General features: G+C 41.3%; 1 protein-coding gene across 1 annotated transcript; it reads right to left on the bottom strand.

Moving 5' to 3' along the window:
* Window positions 1-615: 615 nt before the first annotated feature.
* LOC123759811 (uncharacterized) lies at window positions 616-7,504 on the bottom strand. The gene is made up of 3 exons (XM_069318586.1): window positions 7,425-7,504; window positions 3,817-4,804; window positions 616-2,598 (listed from the first exon to the last, which is right to left on the bottom strand). The coding sequence occupies exons 1-3, from the start codon at window positions 7,502-7,504 to the stop codon at window positions 1,750-1,752; spliced, it is 1,917 nt and encodes a 638-aa protein (XP_069174687.1). The 3' UTR covers window positions 616-1,749.
* Between the last annotated feature and the right edge of the window lie 14,316 nt (window positions 7,505-21,820).

The raw sequence follows: 21,820 nt of genomic DNA, 5'->3' as shown, positions 1-21,820 counted from the left end.
GGGGGGGGGGCACTGGATTATTCTTTGCGTTTTAGTTGGGGCCAAGTATTTGGTTTTGCTCCCCAGTGTACTCTTGTGTGGGGTGGGGCCGGTGCTTGCCTCCGTGAGGCACTCCTGGGGCTCTCCAATCATCCCGTCTGTGTGTTTATTGGCCGCGAGACCCATATAGTTTCTGCTGATAAATGACATTCATTTTGTCATTAGGCTTCGCGATTAACCCTTCACGGGTACGCCGGAACACATCTGATCCCACGATTGTCGTCGCCCTTAAATCAACATCTTAAACGACTTGCTCTGACCTCGCTGGGTAGTCCCTGAGTTAACCATTCCAGCAGGTACAAATAGGTCCTGCCACATCCTTCAATACCGTCACTAATTACTGACAGCTTTGCCATCTTTGAGTGCGTCAGCTTGGTCACAAGCTTGTTTAACACGCTCTATGACGTCAAGAGGGTATCAAGTGGACATATCTTGGTGACGTCACCTCATGGTATCAAGAGTGCACCTCCTGCAGACGTCACCACATGGTATCAATAAGAGGGCACCTTCTACTGACGTCACCACATGAAATCAGGCAGCAAATAGGGAGGATAAAAACAATGTTTTCAAATGCGCGTAATTTTAATATTGTTCTCAATATAAAATGTATATAAAAATATAAGATATATGTTCAGGCAGCATATATGAACCTTATATGGCACAAGAATACCTAGTACCTCACACAAGACAAGACGTCAGGCAGATATAACATGCTATTAAACCTCTTAGTTAATGCTATTAGAAGTAATAGTTAAGGTACAGAGTCGGGGAGAATAATTTTACTGCTTCCAGCACAAGTAGTACTACTAGCACTACTAGTACAACCAGCACTACTAGTACAACTAGCACCACTAGTACAGCCAGCACTATTAGCTCTTCCAGTGAGCTACAACAACACAGCCGTTCTTTTCAAACAAACCACCTTTTGGAAGCAGTTAACTGATAATGATTTACAAACACAAATCTAAATTTAGCTGTAATTTTGACAGTTTTCACAGTTGCGTAAAAACCATAACGAAATAAAAAAGATCTGAATTACTGATTTTTAGCTCTGAAATATACATTTCTGTCATTATCATCTTAGCGGTGTTTATTAGCAGTTGATGACAGCTATGGCCAGATCTCTCAAAATATTGCTTGACTTGAAAATCATAAGATCAATGCTGAATAAGTTACTTTTTTACAAGAAAAGGATAAATATTCACTATTAACTAAAGAAATAAAAGCAAATAAGGTAAGCTAATTACACTAGGGGATATATATATATATATATATATATATATATATATATATATATATATATATATATATATATATATATATATATATATATATATATATATATATATATATATATATATTCTCGAGTCGCCCTGTAGACAGAAATTGTACACAAACTAATTGCAGTTACTCGTCTGTTGTCGAGGGCGACGTGAAACGGATTTGTTGAAGGGATTTTAAGTGAAGAAGAGATCAGCAGCATTTCTACAGCAGCTAAAGAGACTGGAACCGGAGAAGAGCTCTTCTGCTTTTCTACAGCTGCTGAAGACATTTAAGAAGACATCAGCAGAAGACATTACTTAAGAAGACATCAGCAGCTTATCTACAGCTGCTAAAGGCTTGAAACGGAAACACTGTGCAGCTTCAGAATTTCGGAAAGGGAGAGATTGAGACAAAAGAAGCTTTGAAAAGCTTCGAAACCCGAGTCATCTATAAGCTTGGTACCTGGTACAACCCGTTGGTGGCGGCCGGGCTTGGGTACGTGTACGCATTCCCATTGGGCTTTCCATTACCATTAGCTCCGTTACTAATGCCATTTCCGTTACCATTGGCTCCATTGCCATTAGCTCCGTTACTAATGCCATTTCCGTTACCATTACCATTAGTATAGCCATTGCCGTTACCATTAGCTCCATTAGTATGGCCATTGCCGTTACCATTAGCTCCATTAGTATAGCCATTGCCGTTACCATTAGCTCCATTAGTATAGCCATTGCCGTTACCATTAGCTCCGTTAGTATAGCCATTGCCGTTACCATTAGCTCCATTAGTATAGCCATTCCCGTTACCATTTGCTCCATTAGAATAGCCATTTCCGTTACCAATGGCTCCATTACCATTGACTCCATTAGTAATACCATTTCCGTTTCCGTTGGCTCCATTGCCATTAGTAATACCATTTCCGTTTCCGTTGGCTCCATTGCCATTAGTAATACCATTTCCGTTGGCTCCATTGCCATTAGCATAACCATTACCGTTACCATTGGCACCATTTCCATTGCCGTTGACTCCATTGGCACCATTTCCATTGCCGTTGGCTCCATTGCCATTAGAATAACCATTACCGTTACCATTGGCACCATTTCCATTGCCGTTGGAATACCCGTTACCGTTACCGTTGGTGAGACCGATTTGAGCGTTGAGACCGTAGAACTGTTGGGCGGTGGAACAGTCGAAGTTGTACCACCAGTCACACACGAAGTACTGCTGGTTGAAGATGGTGCCGTTGGGACAGAGGAAAGAGTCGCTCCTGCCATCGGCCTGGCAGATGTGGAACACCTGCCGAGGACAACAGTATTAGTGAAGCAAAGTTCTAGTCAAGTCAGATATATGTTACATGAGCTATTTGGAGTGATTTTAATCCAAGATGGTCCCAGAATCCGTTGACGTACAATGTTGAGAGGTGTGTAAATTTCTATAACTTCATGGTTTAATTTGTTTATAATAGTTCTCCTTCAAATTGTCTTCTCATCCTTCTAAAAAAAATATTTTGATATAAATTATGGCCATATCTGTGTCGCCGCTCTTGTGGTAAACTACAATATATTTTCCAATATATCACCTTTTATATTGTAAGCTAAATGCAAAAAATTAAGGTTGGTTGAGAATGATGTACACCTGTTTAGTCCAGTCAGTATGGTATTGGTTTGCATAAGCAGTTACGAAGAAAATTTCTGATTCTGATGTTAACTTTTCAATCATGAGAATTTAACCACTCACCAGAAGATGAGGAGACGACGACGTTTCGGTCCGTCCTGGACCATTATCAAGTCAATTGATTGATAACGACCTATATCAATCGACTTGATAATGACTCATGACGGATCGAAACGTCGTTGTCTCCTAATCTTCTAGTGTGTGGTTTAGTTATCATATCTTCAAGCCCCATTATTGTGACTCATATTCTACACATTTCATACATCTTTTATACCTCTGGGTGTGCTTCGGTTAGTCGGATCTCAAGGCTTTCTTCACCGAAGGAAATAAATGAACACGACTGCTAGCGACAGGTAACCTGAAGGCCCTTACTTGACAAACCTTCGACACTCTCCCAGAACCACGAACAGAAAATGGTGTATGTATATTGATTTACAAATTAGACAGAACGTGTGCGTCTATAATACAATTTTTTTCCGCCACCGCCCATGGGAGAGGTACGGGACAAAAATTGAGTATATATAATATTAGACGGTAAATGATACTTATTATACTGTTGGGTGGTGGATTGGAAGAGAAGGGAGGGTATATAATGCTGTGGTGTAGTAAGGAATGAGACAAAGTGCTGAATATTGGTAAAACCCGACAGTATAAGACTCACCTGACATCTGGCATCGGGGGGGGCAACAAAAGACTCACCTGACATCCGGCCTCGGGAGCTGTATAAGACTCACCCTGACATCCGGCCTCGGGAGCTGTATAAGACTCACCTGACATCCGGTCTTAGGGACAACATAAGACTCACCTGACATCCGGTCTTAGGGCCAGCATAAGACTCACCTGACATCCGGCCTCTGGGGCAGTATCAGCGTAGTATCCGGGGATTTGTCCGGTGCAGGAGAATCCGGTGAGTGGGACAGAAGCCAGGATGGGATAGTCCACGCCGGGGACGCCTCCGCCTCCAATAGCGTCACCAAGGGCAGCGATGGGGTCGAAAATGCCGTTAAAGATCCCGTCAATGGCATTTCCGTTTGTAGAACCACCATTGCCATTTCCGTTAGAATAGCCACCATTGCCATTACCGTTTGTAGAACCACCATTGCCATTTCCGTTGGAGTAACCACCATTGCCATTTCCGTTTGTAGAACCACCATTGCCATTTCCGTTTGTGGAACCACCATTGCCATTTCCGTTGGAGTAACCACCGTTGCCATTTCCGTTTGTAGAACCACCATTGCCATTTCCGTTGGAGTAACCACCGTTGCCATTTCCGTTTGTAGAACCACCATTGCCATTTCCGTTGGAGTAACCACCATTTCCATTTCCGTTAGAATAGCCACCATTGCCATTTCCGTTTGTAGAACCACCATTGCCATTTCCGTTTGTAGAACCACCATTGCCATTTCCGTTGGAGTAACCACCGTTGCCATTTCCGTTTGTGGAACCACCGTTGCCATTTCCGTTGGAGTAACCACCATTGCCATTTGTGGGACCACCATTTCCGTTAGTGTAACCACCATTGCCATTTGTGGGACCACCGTTGCCATTTACTCCACCATTTCCTCCATTACCATTTCCGTTACCATTACTGTAACCACCATTTCCGTTTGTATAGCCACCATTGCCATTTCCATTAGTTACACCATTTCCTCCATTACCATTGGAGTATCCCCCATTCCCGTTAGCTCCATTGACTGCGAGTCCATTTCCGGTACCCCCGTTGCCGTTGAAACCATTGGTTGGAGGCAGATAGGCCTGTTGGGCCAAACAGACGCCAATCACAGCTGTTGAGAGAAGTACCAGAGTTTTATTGATCCGGTAAACAAAACTACAAAATTATGAAAATCATATATTTTTTATTTTTGGTATCTAAACAAAATATAAATTGACAAGCTGAACGACAATGTCGATTCAGTATCGAAATTGAAATATTTAATTAATAAATATTTGTTTTGTACATGTATAGTTGGGTTAGTTTACAAAAAAATACAGTAAATTATATAACAAAGAAAATGTATAATAATAAAGTAACATGTAATATCTGTAATTATAAACTTTATACACAAGAATTAGGTTTAGATTTAGAACTACTGTTCTTGTTAATTTTTCTTATATACAACTTTTAAGCAACATTTTTTTTGTGTAAATATTGTGTTACTGGCACTATAACTTTTATCAAGTAGCTTCTTCCTTAACAGCTGACTGTCGTGAAGCTAACTCTTAACAGCTGAGCCACATTAACACAATATATGGTGTTATAAAAGGTGAATAACCCCAGATATATGTATCGATGTACAATATATGGTTTGCGCTTTGATAGTTCCCTTCCCTTCAACTTAGGTCATGGTATATTCATATTATTACTGGGAATAACAGTAGCTGTGTGGAGTCGTAGTCAGATAGGCATGGTTGTTGGAGGCTCTTTGTGTACGCTTATACATGGTGTGTTGGTGAGTGAGAGAGAGAGAGAGAGAGAGAGAGAGAGAGAGAGAGAGAGAGAGAGAGAGAGAGAGAGAGAGAGAGAGAGAGAGAGAGAGAGAGAGAGAGAGAGAGGGAGGAGTGTGTGTGTGTGTGTGTGTGTGTGTGTGTGTGTGTGTGTGTGTGTGTGTGTGTGTGTGTAGCAACAGCAGCGCTCCCTAAATTAATCTATATTTGACCGCTCGCTGGCTCTCGGGGTTCCATCTTACACATTTAATGCTATCTACTAGTAATAATAATAATACAAAAAATAAATAACCAGCCTCGGTAGATCCGGTAGACTGGCGTAGATTCGTATACTACTGGACGCCTGACGCATCGTAGGAACCAGCTGCAAATATCATGGGCTCAAAACTGATACATATGGAGTAGTTAAGACAATAGTGTTGTGACATGAGTATAGGAAAAGCTGCGGAATGATGAAATAAACTCTAGATGTTTAAGACGGCGCCACAGCCTATCCATTTGTTGTACTTTCTATCCATAGTATAGACAGCCTATCCATTTGTTGTACTTTCTATATCCATAGTATAGCTATGGGCATTATTCATTTCTTGGGGGGAAGGATCGGTTACACAAACACATCCAATAGGCTAAATAGGCGTACGTAGTGGCTTTAAAAAAATATGTAAATACTGTACCTGCTAAGCAACCACTGTAGTTGACCTATAGTATATCTTATAAATAAATTATTATTATTATTATTATTATTATTATTATACATTCGTGACCTTCACACGGTCGTTCAAGTTCCGTTCAGCTGCTGAGTCGTCTTCAGTTCAAGATCGACTGAAATAAACATCTATAACGAGGTCACAGATGTAACTGTTTCGTTGAACCTCGCCTCCAACGGGCTGGTGTTGAGGCTACCACGGGACTTTTAGTTTCGTTTCCCAAGCTGATCAATTATCGTGCACGCCACTGGCAAGTCCTGTCGTGAGTAGTTGAAATTCTTCGTCTTGACTTAAAATGAGGTCAAGAAGATGAGACTCTTCTTCTTTTTGACGTAAGAAATATACGAAAAATTATTAAATCGAGTATCAAGCATAACCGAAAAATATAAGAATTTCTCTGTTTTGTTTTTGCTAATAACTTGACGGTTATGCACAAGCGCGTGTATCATTGCCAACACGTGATTATGGACACTTTTGTTATATATGAAGGTTAGTGAGCACTTTCTGCTAGTAGCTTCGATAAATCACGATGGTCTCCAAGCGGTGTGCGTGCAGGAGGGAGCAGCGACACACTCTCTCCTCGACTGTCTCCTTCACACTGAGCCGTGATACCTGTGTCTCCTCGCACGCGCATGTAGTTGCCATATAGCATTTGATTTAATATTTTCATTATGACACGTATCTGTATATGAAGAAGTCAAGGGAATCCAAAATCGTTGTTTACAGAGGTCTGGGTTTGATTATTTAGAGCCACGTGATTGTTCGTAGTGGACGACCATTACCGATAAATATTTATTTTATGAAAAGTCCAAGTTCTGTCTATTTATTGGGTCTGTCTCTGCCTTCCTTATCGTATATGGCCTGTCTCTGCTGCCTGTCTTACCATATATGGTCTGTCTCTGCTGCCTGTCCTACCATATATGGTCTGTATCTGCTGCCTGTCCTACCATATATGGTCTGTATCTGCTACCTGTCCTACCATATATGGTCTGTATCTGCTGCCTGTCTTACCATATATGGTCTGTCTCTGCTGCCTGTCCTACCATATATGGTCTGTCTCTGCTGCCTGTCCTACCATATATGGTCTGTCTCTGCTTCCTGTCCTACCATATATGGTCTGTATCTGCTGCCTGTCCTACCATATATGGTCTGTATCTGCTGCCTGTCCTACCATATATGGTCTGTCTCTGCTGCCTGTCTTACCATATATGGTCTGTCTCTGCTGCCTGTCCTACCATATATGGTCTGTATCTGCTGCCTGTCTTACCATATATGGTCTGTCTCTGCCTGTCTTACCATATATGGTCTGCCTCTGCCTGTTCTACCATATATGGTCTGCCTCTGCCCTTTTCCACAATACAAGTCCTTTCTGCCATACACTATGCCATCATCCTGTCATAACAGCTTCGTTTATCAGCATCATTTCGTGACACTTTCACCCATTCGGCAACAAGGAACTTCTTGACATGACGTGACAGGAGAGTCACGTCTTGTGCCAGCGTATTCCACACCTTCAACATACCTAAGATTTCATAACAGCTTCTCTGTCATCTCAGCAACACACACACACACACGGGGGGTCGGGACCAAAGAGCCAAAGCTCAAACTCCGCAAGCACAACTAGGTGAGTACACTTGTATCTACAACGTCATTGTGACGATTTTTCCATCGGTACAACGTGCTAAATACGTAATAACTTACAATAAAAACGTCTACGACACGTTTTTTTTTTAATTTGCTGGAACGTTTTTGAGCGTCTAACAAACTTAGAGAGCTACTTACCGGCTAATATAAGATTTATCGTGATCTCTGCCATTCTTTATTAAGAGATTTCAAAGAATCTCGCAGAGATAGAACCCAAGCTTCAGCTGATGAGGGGGGAAGCCTTCGCTCTTGAAGGGGGAAGCCTTCGCTCTTGAAGGGGGAAAGCCTCTGATGTCGCTCTTGAAGGGGGAAGCCTCTGATGTCGCTCTTGAAGGGGGAAGCCGGTGATCTAGCACTTGAGGGGGAGGGGAGCCACAACTTAGTTGGAGTTCCAATGGGAAGAGACTGGTGGGAGAGTGAGAGGGGAGTAGAGAGAGGAAGAGTTGTGAAGGTGGCAGCACGCGACGCGGCTTATATACTCCGTCGTCAGTTTGGCAATCATCCCTGGGCTATGGCGGACGACGGGAGGGGGGGGGGCGGTGCCTGGTCAGGGTCACAGGCCAGGGTGCCAATCCCACAGGCATGGCTGGGTCTATGCTTGGCACCCTGGCATACGGCTGGTACTCTGGTCCACGGCTGGCACTCTGGCATACAGTTTATATACCAGAGTATATTAACAAGAGATACACAAAGAAACCGTAATAGTCTGAAATATCTGTGTGAAAATAAGTTGAAGCAATGCAGATATTTGAACCAGCATCCTGTTGAATACCAGACCTTAACCCCACACGGCCATGACAGGACAAAAGCTATTCAACCTGGGACTCTACTGAGTCCACTAAAGACGTCTGAAAGTCCCAGCTGGTGCTACAGCCAGGTTTTGTGACTACCCCGCCTGCACTCTGGTGAGGATAATGGAGTTCTCCATCTTCGCTCCCATCAGAACACAAAACAAAATAATAATGGCGTGATATAGTAGTAGTAATAGTAGAAGAAATGTTTTTTGTAGCGCAACACCTTAAATAGTTGTTGTAAACGGTTTCACCTGCTGCAGTTACTACATGTATAAATTGTTGGATTTCTGAGTTTAGCGTTCTCGTCCAATATCACTTTTTCGAAGTTGCATTTGATAGCCCCAGATTATGTGCAACATTGTCTTTATTTACTGCAAGTTTAGCTAGGGATATCAACATTATCATATTCTTGATGTGTATCAATGATATTAGTGTCAATGATAGTGACTCTTACTAACTTCTCTGTGTGTTCAGTATGTGGTCGTTCTGTGTGTATGTCTATCAGCCTGTGATGGTTCGCTTTGCATGATCATTGGTCAAAAGTTTGTGATGGTTTTTCGAACTTGTATGTCTAACAGTGTATCTATTAGTGATGGTTCTGTCTACGTGAGTCTATAAGTGTATCAGCCAGTGAGGTTCTGTCTGCGTGAGTCTATCAGTTTATATACTTCTGCTGGATATATCAGTGTATGAGCATGCAAGCTGGAAGAGTTTCCACCTCGGTGAAGGCTCATATTTAAAGCTATACTCTCGCGCATATTACATAACTTCACAAAATATATGTATTGTTATTATTCACTTTATTATTTCTTGTTGTTAATTGTCATTAATTACGCCATGGGGAACTATTGTTATTAGGTCTAGATACGTTTACCAATCGGCGGAAGGTGATTCGATTCAAACATTCCGGACAGGAACAGTTCGGTGGATCTTAAGTCATAGCTGATATATATATATATATATATATATATATATATATATATATATATATATGCGAACAAGCCTGAATGGTCCCCAGGACAATATGCAACTGAAAACTCACACCCCAGAAGTGACTCGAACCCATACTCCCAGAAGCAACGCAACTGGTATGTACAAGACGCCTTAATCCACTTGACCATCACGACCGGACATAATGAGGTGATAGCCGAGGCTATTTGAACCACCCCACCGCCGGCACTCGGATAGTGATATCACCTCATTATGTCCGGTCGTGATGGTCAAGTGGATTAAGGCGTCTTGTACATACCAGTTGCGTTGCTTCTGGGAGTATGGGTTCGAGTCACTTCTGGGGTGTGAGTTTTCAGTTGCATATTGTCCTGGGGACCATTCAGGCTTGTTCGCATTTGTGTTCCTCACGTGTGCCCCAAAGAATGAGGTGATTTGGTAAAATGCTATGCCCAAGATTACTATCCGAGTGCCGGCGGTGGGGTGGTTCAAATAGCCTCGGCTATCACCTCATTATGTCCGGTCGTGATGGTCAAGTGGATTAAGCCGTCTTGTACATACCAGTTGCGTTGCTTCTGGGAGTATGGGTTCGAGTCACTTCTGGGGTGTGAGTTTTCAGTTGCATATTGTCCTGGGGACCATTCAGGCTTGTTCGCATTTGTGTTCCTCACGTGTGCCCCAAAGAATGAGGTGATTTGGTAAAATGCTATGCCCAAGATTACTATCCGAGTGCCGGCGGTGGGGTGGTTCAAATAGCCTCGGCTATCACCTCATTATGTCCGGTCGTGATGGTCAAGTGGATTAAGGCGTCTTGTACATACCAGTTGCGTTGCTTCTGGGAGTATGGGTTCGAGTCACTTCTGGGGTGTGAGTTTTCAGTTGCATATTGTCCTGGGGACCATTCAGGCTTGTTCGCATTTGTGTTCCTCACGTGTGCCCCAAAGAATGAGGTGATTTGGTAAAATGCTATGCCCAAGATTACTATCCGAGTGCCGGCGGTGGGGTGGTTCAAATAGCCTCGGCTATCACCTCATTATGTCCGGTCGTGATGGTCAAGTGGATTAAGGCGTCTTGTACATACCAGTTGCGTTGCTTCTGGGAGTATGGGTTCGAGTCACTTCTGGGGTGTGAGTTTTCAGTTGCATATTGTCCTGGGGACCATTCAGGCTTGTTCGCATTTGTGTTCCTCACGTGTGCCCCAAAGAATGAGGTGATTTGGTAAAATGCTATGCCCAAGATTACTATCCGGGTGCCGGCGGTGGGGTGGTTCAAATAGCCTCGGCTATCACCTCATTATGTCCGGTCGTGATGGTCAAGTGGATTAAGGCGTCTTGTACATACCAGTTGCGTTGCTTCTGGGAGTATGGGTTCGAGTCACTTCTGGGGTGTGAGTTTTCAGTTGCATATTGTCCTGGGGACCATTCAGGCTTGTTCGCATTTGTGTTCCTCACGTGTGCCCCAAAGAATGAGGTGATTTGGTAAAATGCTATGCCCAAGATTACTATCCGAGTGCCGGCGGTGGGGTGGTTCAAATAGCCTCGGCTATCACCTCATTATGTCCGGTCGTGATGGTCAAGTGGATTAAGGCGTCTTGTACATACCAGTTGCGTTGCTTCTGGGAGTATGGGTTCGAGTCACTTCTGGGGTGTGAGTTTTCAGTTATATATATATATATATATATATATATATATATATATATATATATATATATATATATATATATATATATATATATACAACTTTAGAACACTTTCCCACCAGGAGACTCGAACCCTAGCCAGCACAGATGCCTTCCAGCAACTGGCATAACAGGTACGCCTTAACCCTCTGCACCACCGCTCAGACCCTTAAAAGAGATGGTAATTTCGGAGTATTTAAATCCCCCAAAGATCAACACCTCCCAAGAGCACCAGAGCAAGTGAGGGGTCATTTAGACGTTAATTTCATCAAGTCCCTGTTAATATGGGAAGACACAGTGTCTCTGCTTAAGGCACAACTCTCCTAAACACGAGAGTTAAGTATACAATATATATATATATATAGACATATGTCGTACCTAGTAGCCAGAACGCACTTCTCAGCCTACTATGCAAGGCCCGATTTGCCTAATAAGCCAAGTTTTCCTGAATTAATATATTTTTTTTTTCTTATGAAATGATAAAGCTACCCATTTCATTATGTATGAGGTCAATTTTTTTTTATTGGAGTTAAAATTAACGTAGATATATGACCGAACCTAACCAACCCTACCTAACCTAACCTAACCTATCTTTATAGGTTAGGTTAGGTTAGGTAGCCGAAAAAGTTAGGTTAGGTTAGGTTAGGTAGTCGAAAAACAATTAATTCATGAAAACTTGGCTTATTAGGCAAATCGGGCCTTGCATAGTAGGCTGAGAAGTGCGTTCTGGCTACTAGGTACGACATATATATATATATATATATATATATATATATATATATATATATATATATATATATATATATATATAAATATATATATATATATTTATATATATATATATATATATATATATATATATATATATATATATATATATATATATATATATATATATATATATATATCATTAATACGCTTTGTTTTCCAAGCTTAAATTGCGTGAATGTAGCTGAAGGGCTTCTAAAAGGAACACATGCTGGGTTATGACAAACTATATTACTTTACTGAGCAAGTATTGCATGTGAGACCATCCTGGCCGAGTGCCTTAATGGCGTGTAAACACCGCTGGAGTGTTGCGAGAGGAGGGGGTGCCAACACCACCCACAGTTGCCAACATGGACACTAGGAAACCCCCCATTAATAACCCTGCAGCCACGAGTAGTGAAGCCTTCTCTTGCAACAACGCTTGCTGGTGCTTACTCTATGCATCTAATGGCCCCCTTTCCTACAATAAATTATCTCACTACTACCGTTTATGTCAAAAACATTAATGCTAGTAACTGGAGTTTTAACCTCAAATATGATACTGATATAACCAAATAAATTGTACTTACAATTACATTTATTGAGCTAAATTTGCATCTGTTTAAAACCGTCAGAATAATAAGCAAAGAAATACAAGTTAGGCGAACTATGTGTTTAAGCTGGCGTTGCGTCACTGAAAAAACTCCACTAATTTACGAGACAAACAAATCAAAACTTTCGACTAGATAAATTCAATGAATGCCAATGACAATAAATATCTTCTAACGAGAAACCATTCATGATATATCCAAAATATGAATAAACATCAAAGCACCAATAACAAATCTTAATATCTTGATACGTAGCGTATCTTTCTCTCGAATAAGAAAGAATTTGGTATCAGTTATATATATATATATATATATATATATATATATATATATATATATATATATATATATATATATATATATATATATATATATATATATATATATATATATATATATACACACGAGGCAAGCGCAGGATGAACATTATTGAGAGTCCAGTGTTCACGGGTGATGTGGCTTGAAGTCTCTGTGATGGAGGATGATGGATTGTCTGGGAGAATGGTTGGCGGCTGTTTTTACAAAACTTTCGATGGAGAAACTAAGGTTGGCCCGAATGATGCAAGGAAACAAAACTTTGAAGATGACGCGAAGCCTTGAAGCCATCTTAAGACGCTGGAGACGGTCTGCTGTGACTTTGGTGTTAGTGATAATTCTTGGGGGTGACCTACAAGCCTAGGGAGTGACCCATAAATTTTGGAGGTGACCTACAATCCTTGGAGGTGATATACAAGCCTTGGAGGTGACCTACAAGCCTTGGAGGTGATATATAAGCCTTGGAGGTGACCTACAAGCCTTGGAGGTGACCAACAATCCTCGCAGATTATCCTCAAGCCTTGGAGGGGTAGCTATAATCCTTTAAATTGACCTATAAGTTTTAAAGCGGTCTACAAACCTTGAAAGCTACCTGCCAGAACTTGCCATGGCATTGTTTTCTCGGAGAGGAGCTACAAGACATGTTGATGATCATGTTAGGGAGATAATCTACAAGCGTTAAAGAAAGGCCTGAAAGATCTCCAAGGTGACTTGTTCCAGGCGGTCGCCGGCAGTCGAAGGAGTTCGTCTTCAAGAAGTCCTGCTGGTCTTGGTGTGGCCTTTAAGGGTATGCAGGTAGCCTACAAACCCACTGGAAGAGGTGTATGCCTACTCTCGTTTACAGAGAGTAGTATCTAGCTCTCTTGGGACACATCTTCTAGTCATTGTACTTGGTGCTTTTACGTTTCTCGTCGTTCTAATGTTCTGGCAAAGTTGAAGATGAGTTTCAAGGCACAGTTCACGCTTCATAATCCTATTTGTTTACATACAAATGACTCGAAAAAGATGGTATTCACTATTTACCATTTGTGCCTGTAGGACCGAGCTGCCAGCTCTTGGGCCCCGCCTTTCTTACCGTCGGTTGTCTGCTGTCCTGACTCCTGACCTGTGTGTATGCATCGGTTCGCACATCATTCTTACAATTTAATTTGGCAACATATACAACATTCTTCTGGCTAAAGCGAATGAAATTTCAGCATAACATCAGCCGGAATTTGTTGCAATTTATGATGACAGGAATCCTAAATTCGTAATCTATTTACATCACGGCCAATATAAAACTGCAACCTTATTACAATCATTTAGATTTGCAGTTTACAGTTATTTTCATGTCAGTGTTCCGTGCATTGCAACATGTATTGTTGATTTTGTAGTGCAATTGCAGCCTCGCAAGGCTTCCATCACAGGCTAGTAAGGTGATTGTGGTGGAGATGGTTGGGGAGTGGAAGGGGGGGGGGGGGAAGGTTGACTCCATTTCCTAACAATGACCTGTTCTTATCTAGTCATGAACATTTGTAGCCCTGGACACTTGTAGCCCTGGGCACTTGTAGCCCTGGGCACTTGTAGCTCTGGACACTTGTAGCCCTAGGCACTTGTAGCCCTGGGTACTTGTAGCCCTAGGCACTTGTAGCCCTGGGCACTTGTAGCCCTGGGCTACTTGTAGCCCTGGGCACTTGTAACCCTGGGCTACTTGTAGTCCTGGGCACTTGTAGCCCTGGGCACTTGTAGTCCTGGACACTTGTAGTCCTGGGCACTTGTAGCCCTGGGCACTTGTAGTCCTGGACACTTGTAGTCCTGGGCACTTGTAGCCCTGGGCACTTGTAGCCCTGGGCACATGTAGCCCTGGACACTTGTAGCCCTGAGCACTTGTAGCCCTAGGCACTTGTAGCTCTGGGCACTTGTAACCCTGGGCACTTGTAGCCCTGGGTACTTGTAGCCCTGGGCACTTGTAGCCCTGGACACATGTAGCCCTGGGAACTGTAGCCCTGGACACATGTAGCCCTGGAAACTGTAGTCCTTAGGCTTTGTAGACCACCCTGTACCCAGTAAGGGTGCAGCTTGACATTAAATAAAACCCTCGCCTAGTAATTCACTGAATAATAAAACCAACGCTTGCAATGACCCAGGCTACTAAAACAGCTCTTGGCGTGTAAAACAAACGGTAGAAACTCTCAGCCTTAATCCCTGTCAAGGCCTCAAGCATTCTTTCGTTATATGGAAGAATGAACGAGCGAGAGAGCGTGAGTGAGCGGAAGAGATTGAGAACATCGCAGCGACGTCTTGCTAGTGCCACAGTTGTTTCCCAAGAGCCGTCTCGTAGCGCAGTGCTGTTGCCTTGAACCGTCACCGCTGATTAATTATCAGTCGACAGGAACAATCAGAGGAGATTACAGCTTACGTTATGGCTTCCTCGTGCCCCAAGGAGCGCTGGCCTTAGGGGGGGGGGGGGAGTGTTGAGACGTCGGACGCTATCTTTTACGTAAAGAGAATGATGCCTTGTGTTCGTCACATTAGGAAATAGATTCTTTAGCTTTACATTCACCTGGGCTGTATGGGACTCGAACCCAGGACTTCATGCGTGTGAGACCGAAGCACTATCGAGCCTCACTCGATATCTTTTATTAGATTCTTTAGTGATGAGAGGGAAGCTTGTATCGAGAGCTTAATGATTCCCCTTGCTCACCTCTTCCCAACTGGTAGGGACTCATATGTTGACTCCAACAGGTCTTTATAACACACACGCGGTCCTCGACCTCCTTAGGCATGACAGAAGCCAGAAAGTCAAGAACAAATAAGATGTTAAGCCACGTAGAAGCCTGTGAAAGGTAGATATACGCAACTGCAAAGGAAGGAAGAAGTTGCAGACGCAAGTGCAGGCCATATATTAGCGAGGCTGGGGGGAGGGGGGTGTACCTGGGGGGGTCGGCGCCCCGGAAGATGAGGTTAAGTACTGCATACCGCCACTCAGACGAAACTAACGTGCTTTAAATGGCCTTGTTTCGCTGAAAGAGTATACCTTTCCCGTGACCTTCCAGAGCGCCCCCATACTTGCGCATCTCCAGCGCACTGACACACGCAGACGCACGCACATGTCTTGGCGCACGCACATGTCTTGGCGCACGCACATGTTTTAGCGCACATAGCCACACACGTCTTGGCGCACTGACGCACACTGACACGCACAAAACAGATGCATATTTCTGTATTGCCGCCTGACGGCTAATCAAGGTTGTGTTCACTAACAAACACATCAAAGTTATTTAGCTTTGACCTTATTCATTACCTTCTACCCCCCCCTCTCTCTCTCTCTCTCTCTCTCTCTCTCTCTCTCTCTCTCTCTCTCTCTCTCTCTCTCTCTCTCTCTCTCTCTGTTACATCTTCAATTATTGAAGATGTATACAAGTGTTAGGAAATTCAATCTATGTTTGCTATCATAATTCTTATCACATGGCACTCTGTAAGAACTTACCTTGTCACACACATTCTAGTCCTCTATTATCAACTCTACATCATACAGTTCAGACCTCTATTACCAGCACTCAACCGATATTTAATAGAATACAAATGATAAGAATGTAGGTGTATATGACAACATTGAACAGCATGACGCGGAAGCAGAGTGTGTTCTCATTTGTTATAATCTGTAGTAGAGTACTGGAACATTTTGTACCATAACACGGTGTTATTCTGTCCCTCAGTGCTTCTTGGGGGTATAATTACTACAGATAACCTGGTAAAATACTTCCCATTGGTTGTCAGTTTCGCTGAAATATCAACGCGTCTGAAGAAAATAAATTATATAGTAAAATATATTATGAAAGAAAATATATTAGAAAAGAATTAGTAAAGGATATATATGGGTATTTAGTAGAATAAATAATAGGTAGAAAAATCTGTAATTTTTCCTCGCGGAAATTCAATACTGTTAAGGGGATTATTGCAATCAAACAATCGAGAATTCATAAATTCACTGTAGTTCGTGGTGTGTGTGTGTGTGTGTGTGTGTTTGTGTGTGTGTGTGTGTGTGTGTGTGTGTGTGTGTGTGTGTGTGTGTGTGTGTGTGTGTGTGTGTGTGTGTACCTGCAACACCAGCAACTGTGTATGCAAATGTGTGCTCAATAGTGCAAAAGAACGGGGCTGCGAGGCAGTGGAAACAGGTCAAAACAAGCTATTGTTTATGAATGAGGCATTTGTTTCTTGTTGTCTCTAGCATTTGTTTTGTCTCCTGGTGAATGGGTGAACCCATAGCGCTGTACGAGTATAAACATGTCAACTATGATGTTTGTTCGTCTCTCATTTTTTAGTTTTTCTTCACAAATTCAAATTTAAATTTCATTGTCAGAGATGTAATTTTATTTAAAACTAATCGGAACTATGATGATTTTATTTTAAATCAATTGCTTCTTCTATATATATATATATATATATATATATATATATATATATATATATATATATATATATATATATATATATATATATATATATATATATATATGACAATGTCAGACCACGGAGGAAAAATGAAACAGGAAATTTCCTTAAGTACTTTCGTATATTAAATACATCTTCAGAAGAAAGACCTTCTGAAGATGTATTTAATATACGAAAGTACTTAAGGAAATTTCCTGTTTCATTTTTCCTCCGTGGTCTGACATTGTCACATTCTTAATCACGTGTTTATTTTCGTGATATACACACACATATATATATATATATATATATATATATATATATATATATATATATATATATATATATATATATATATATATCACTAGCTAAGACAACCACTGTCTCCACCACACACTCTCCTCCCTATACACAACTCGACGGGACATTTTTGTTTCAATTTTGGCCTCTCTGTTTCGACGCTGTCATATACACGTCTGAACACCACGTCACCGGCTTACGGGAAGAATGCCACAAGTTTTTGGTCTAGTGAGTGACTAAGGGAAGGGGAAGTGATCGATGTTGACAGCTATGTTTCTCGGTTCTGTTGCCGGAATGAACGGAACAGTTGCACGCACGTCGATTGACTATACCGTTTCTGTTGCAACGGGTTCCTTCGTAACAACGGAAACATGCAAGGATTAGAGTAGAACAGCGGTACACATTGTTAAGCAATCTGAAAGATAGGTTTGATCTAAATAACAGCAATAACAGCGTTCTCATGTATGAGAGAGGTGTATACAAGCCGGGATTTGGTTCAGCTATTTCTCTCAAGTCGCATTTATTGCTAGATAAATTTCAGTTGATACGACTGTAATGTTCAGTGAGAGGTCAGCGAGTGCCGGCGGTTCCCGGGACCCTCAGCAGCATGTGGACGGCGTTTGTTCGGCGAATGATTAAAAATTATTAAAACTTAGACATCTTTTCGAATTTCCCAGTTTAAACTGCCTTCTTATATTCAAATAAAATATGTTATTCATCATTGGCTGTACATTGATAACAATCATTGTAATAATTATTGACATAAAATTGTGTGATATAGATAGATAGTAGTGTGATATAGTATAGTGTGATATATAGATACAGTATTATGTGATATAGAAAATATCGTATAGTAATCAGGAGGATAAACCCTTTAAGCAGACTGCACGAACCATCAGAAGGAATGGTTCGTAGGTGTCTGGTTTGGTTAGAAGGTTGGATTTCTTACGGAGTGGCAAATCTAGAGAACGGGCTGATCAAACTGTGATACGGTGTAATATTTACCTCTTAAAATAAAATAAGAAAGTCAATCAAACCCTAAGGTCTAAGGTCTTAGTCTTCAGAAAATTAAAACTTCGTCACCGAGTCCTTCTGCCCCTCGAAAATACTTGAGTGTCGTGGCAAGAGACCGAGTGAGTCTCCAAGCAGCATATGACATGAAGGCAACCCGTCTTCGGACCAAGTCCATTCCATCCAGCGGTCGACCCCAAAGATGCATTCATCAATTTTAACATGCTATTCATTCAAAATAGGAATGTTCTCAAAAATACTTTAATAATATAATATATTAGCATATTGTGCATATATAGGCATAGGTTAGGTTAAGTTAGATGTTTAAGTTCTGTTGGCGATTATTTGTATTTGTAGTACGTGGGTGAAGTATTTACAGCGTTGTGGTTCGAACAAAAGTCGTCAGCGAAGAACTTGTTCCGGAAGTGTTCGAACGCCAACAGTTGTGAGTCGTGTGTAAACCGTTTCTCATTCATGAACAAGGGGTTTGGCGGGTGCATGGAATGGTCTTTATGTCTTTGTTTAGAGGACGGGCTGCAAGTAGGTAAGTGCATTTCGAAGCGTTGTAGCAAGAAACCGAATCTCCCGAGCGTCATATGAGGCCAAGGTGGCCGGGCACTTGACGGGCCTCGCTCGCTCAAGATCCCCAAATACTTACCGCAGAACCCTTAATATTTTCTTTCCTCCTCTGTGTCAGTCTCCATTCTTACTCCTAGCTCTCGCTGTCTCTCTCTCTCTTTACACATTATCTTCAATGACCCTAAAAACTTTCATTTTTCCCCCCAGCGAGACTTTACAAATGACGACGTTTATATGCTGAGGACTGTTGGGGCACAGAATTGGAACTGGAGAGTACAATATTGTGATTAGCAGGTGGGTCAGTGAAGTGTTTACCGCCATGCTTGGTGGAGAATGTTGTGGGAAAGTCCGTCCTGTGAATGGCAAAACAACAAGAGGAGCAAGACTTTAGGGAGGAGAGTCTCTCAGTGGAGCTCTTGTCAATGTTTTCCTCAGTCTTGCTGTTGTGTACCGTGTACAGTACTGTGACAGCCTCCAGTTGTCAAGTGCGCAACAATTAACACAAGCTACAGAATAAATGCATATATATATATATATATATATATATATATATATATATATATATATATATATATATATATATATATATATATATATATATATATATATGTCGTACCTAGTAGCCAGAACTCACTTCTCAGCCTACTATGTAAGGCCCGATTTGCCTAATAAGCCAAGTTTTCATGAATTAATTGTTTTTCGACTACCTAACCTACCTAACCTAACCTAACCTAACTTTTTCGGCTACCTAACCTAACCTAACCTATAAAGATTGGTTAGGTTAGGTTAGGTAGGGTTGGTTAGGTTCGGTCATATATCTACGTTAATTTTAACTCCAATAAAAAAAAATTGACCTCATACATAATGAAATGGGTTGCTTTATCCTTTCATAAGAAAAAAATTAGAGAAAATATATTAATTCAGGAAAACTTGGCTTATTAGGCAAATCGGGCCTTGCATAGTAGGCTGAGAAGTGTGTTCTGGCTACTAGGTACGACATATATATATATATATATATATATATATATATATATATATATATATATATATATATATATATATATATATATATATATATATCTTATAGGTCGCCCAGATGGTAACACAGTGAACCCCCTGGAAGAATGGCAAGCAGTTGGTGTGGGACTACACGTGCGTATCAACCCTGGCTAACACCTACATTGACTTCAATATTGCACAACCAGGTGGCGCTGCCACCCACAGGGAATCAGCCAAATCCCGTAAGTACAGAGAACTGGATCACCACTACAATTTTGTCCCCATTCAAAATTTTGTATTAAATCTCTCGTCCTCTTCCCTTCCCAAACTTCCGAGCAGTAGGAACCAGTTTCCATCCTGTCTTTAGGAACCGGTTTCCTCACCCGAACTTCAGGAACCGGTCACCGGCCCCCTGGTTCCTTTTATTTCCGTCTGAGACTGAAGGTAAACAAAGATATTTTCAGTCATAACAATGTCATTATCTCCTGGCGGTGAATACATTAACATAACGGATAAATCAAAACAACAGTTGCCTGGGTATTGACTTTGTGAACGAGTGTATTGATATCTGCCGCGAGAGGTCCTGGATATTGATGCAAGATAGTGATGACGGTCAAAGAGGATCAACAGTATTGATGTTTGAGCCTCCACAAGATAATGTTTTTAGAATGTGGTCCTCATGGTCATTCTTCGTTATACTCTCCGATACCTGAACTATATATATATATATATATATATATATATATATATATATATATATATATATATATATATATATATATATATATATATATATATATATATATATATTACATTTTCAAAGACTTCAGTTTATACACACACAACTGTAACCTGAAAACACTTAACAGAGTTTTACTAATTCTAACGCTAAACAGCTTGTCTTATATACTCGCATTTGGGAGAGGTGATGTGATGAAACAGTTTTGGATGAGGTGAACAAACTTTTGACCAACACAAGACAGAACACGGTTCAATGGGTATAAATTGGATAAGTGAAAGGGAAGAATGAAAGTAACTATAAAGGGCCTATTGGCCTATACTTCCTCTTGATGCTTCTATATTAGTACGGAGTCTTGAAGTGGGTAGAATATAGTTTTGCATTAATTGGCTGTTGATTGCTGGTGTTGACTTTTTGATGTGTAGTGCCTCGCAGATGTCAAGCCGCCTGCTATCGCTGTATCTATCGATGATTTCTTTGTTTGTTAAGACTTCTCTGGTGATGGTCTGGTTGTGTGAAGAGATTATATGTTCCTTAATGGAGCCCTGTTGCTTATGCATTGTTAATCGCCTGGAAAGAAATGTTGTTGTCTTGCCTATATACTGAGTTGTTTGTGGCTTACAGTCCCCAAGTGGACATTTGAAGGCATAGACGACGTTGGTCTCTTTTAAGGCATTCTACTTTGTGTCTGGAGAGTTTTTCATGAGTAGGTTGGCCGGTTTTTTGGTTTTATAGTAAATGGTCAACTGTATCTTCTGATTTTTGTCTGTAGGGATAACGTTCCTATTAACAATATTTTTCAGGACCCTTTCCTCCGTTTTATGAGCTGTGGAAAAGAAGTTCCTGTAAAATAGTCTAATAGGGGGTGCAGGTGTTGTGTTAGTTGACTCTTCAGAGGTTGCATGGCGTTTCAC

Source organism: Procambarus clarkii, chromosome 8, assembly GCF_040958095.1.
Source record: "Procambarus clarkii isolate CNS0578487 chromosome 8, FALCON_Pclarkii_2.0, whole genome shotgun sequence".
NCBI classification, from domain to species: Eukaryota; Metazoa; Arthropoda; class Malacostraca; order Decapoda; family Cambaridae; genus Procambarus; species Procambarus clarkii.
This window is presented reverse-complemented; position numbering and strand designations above follow the sequence as displayed.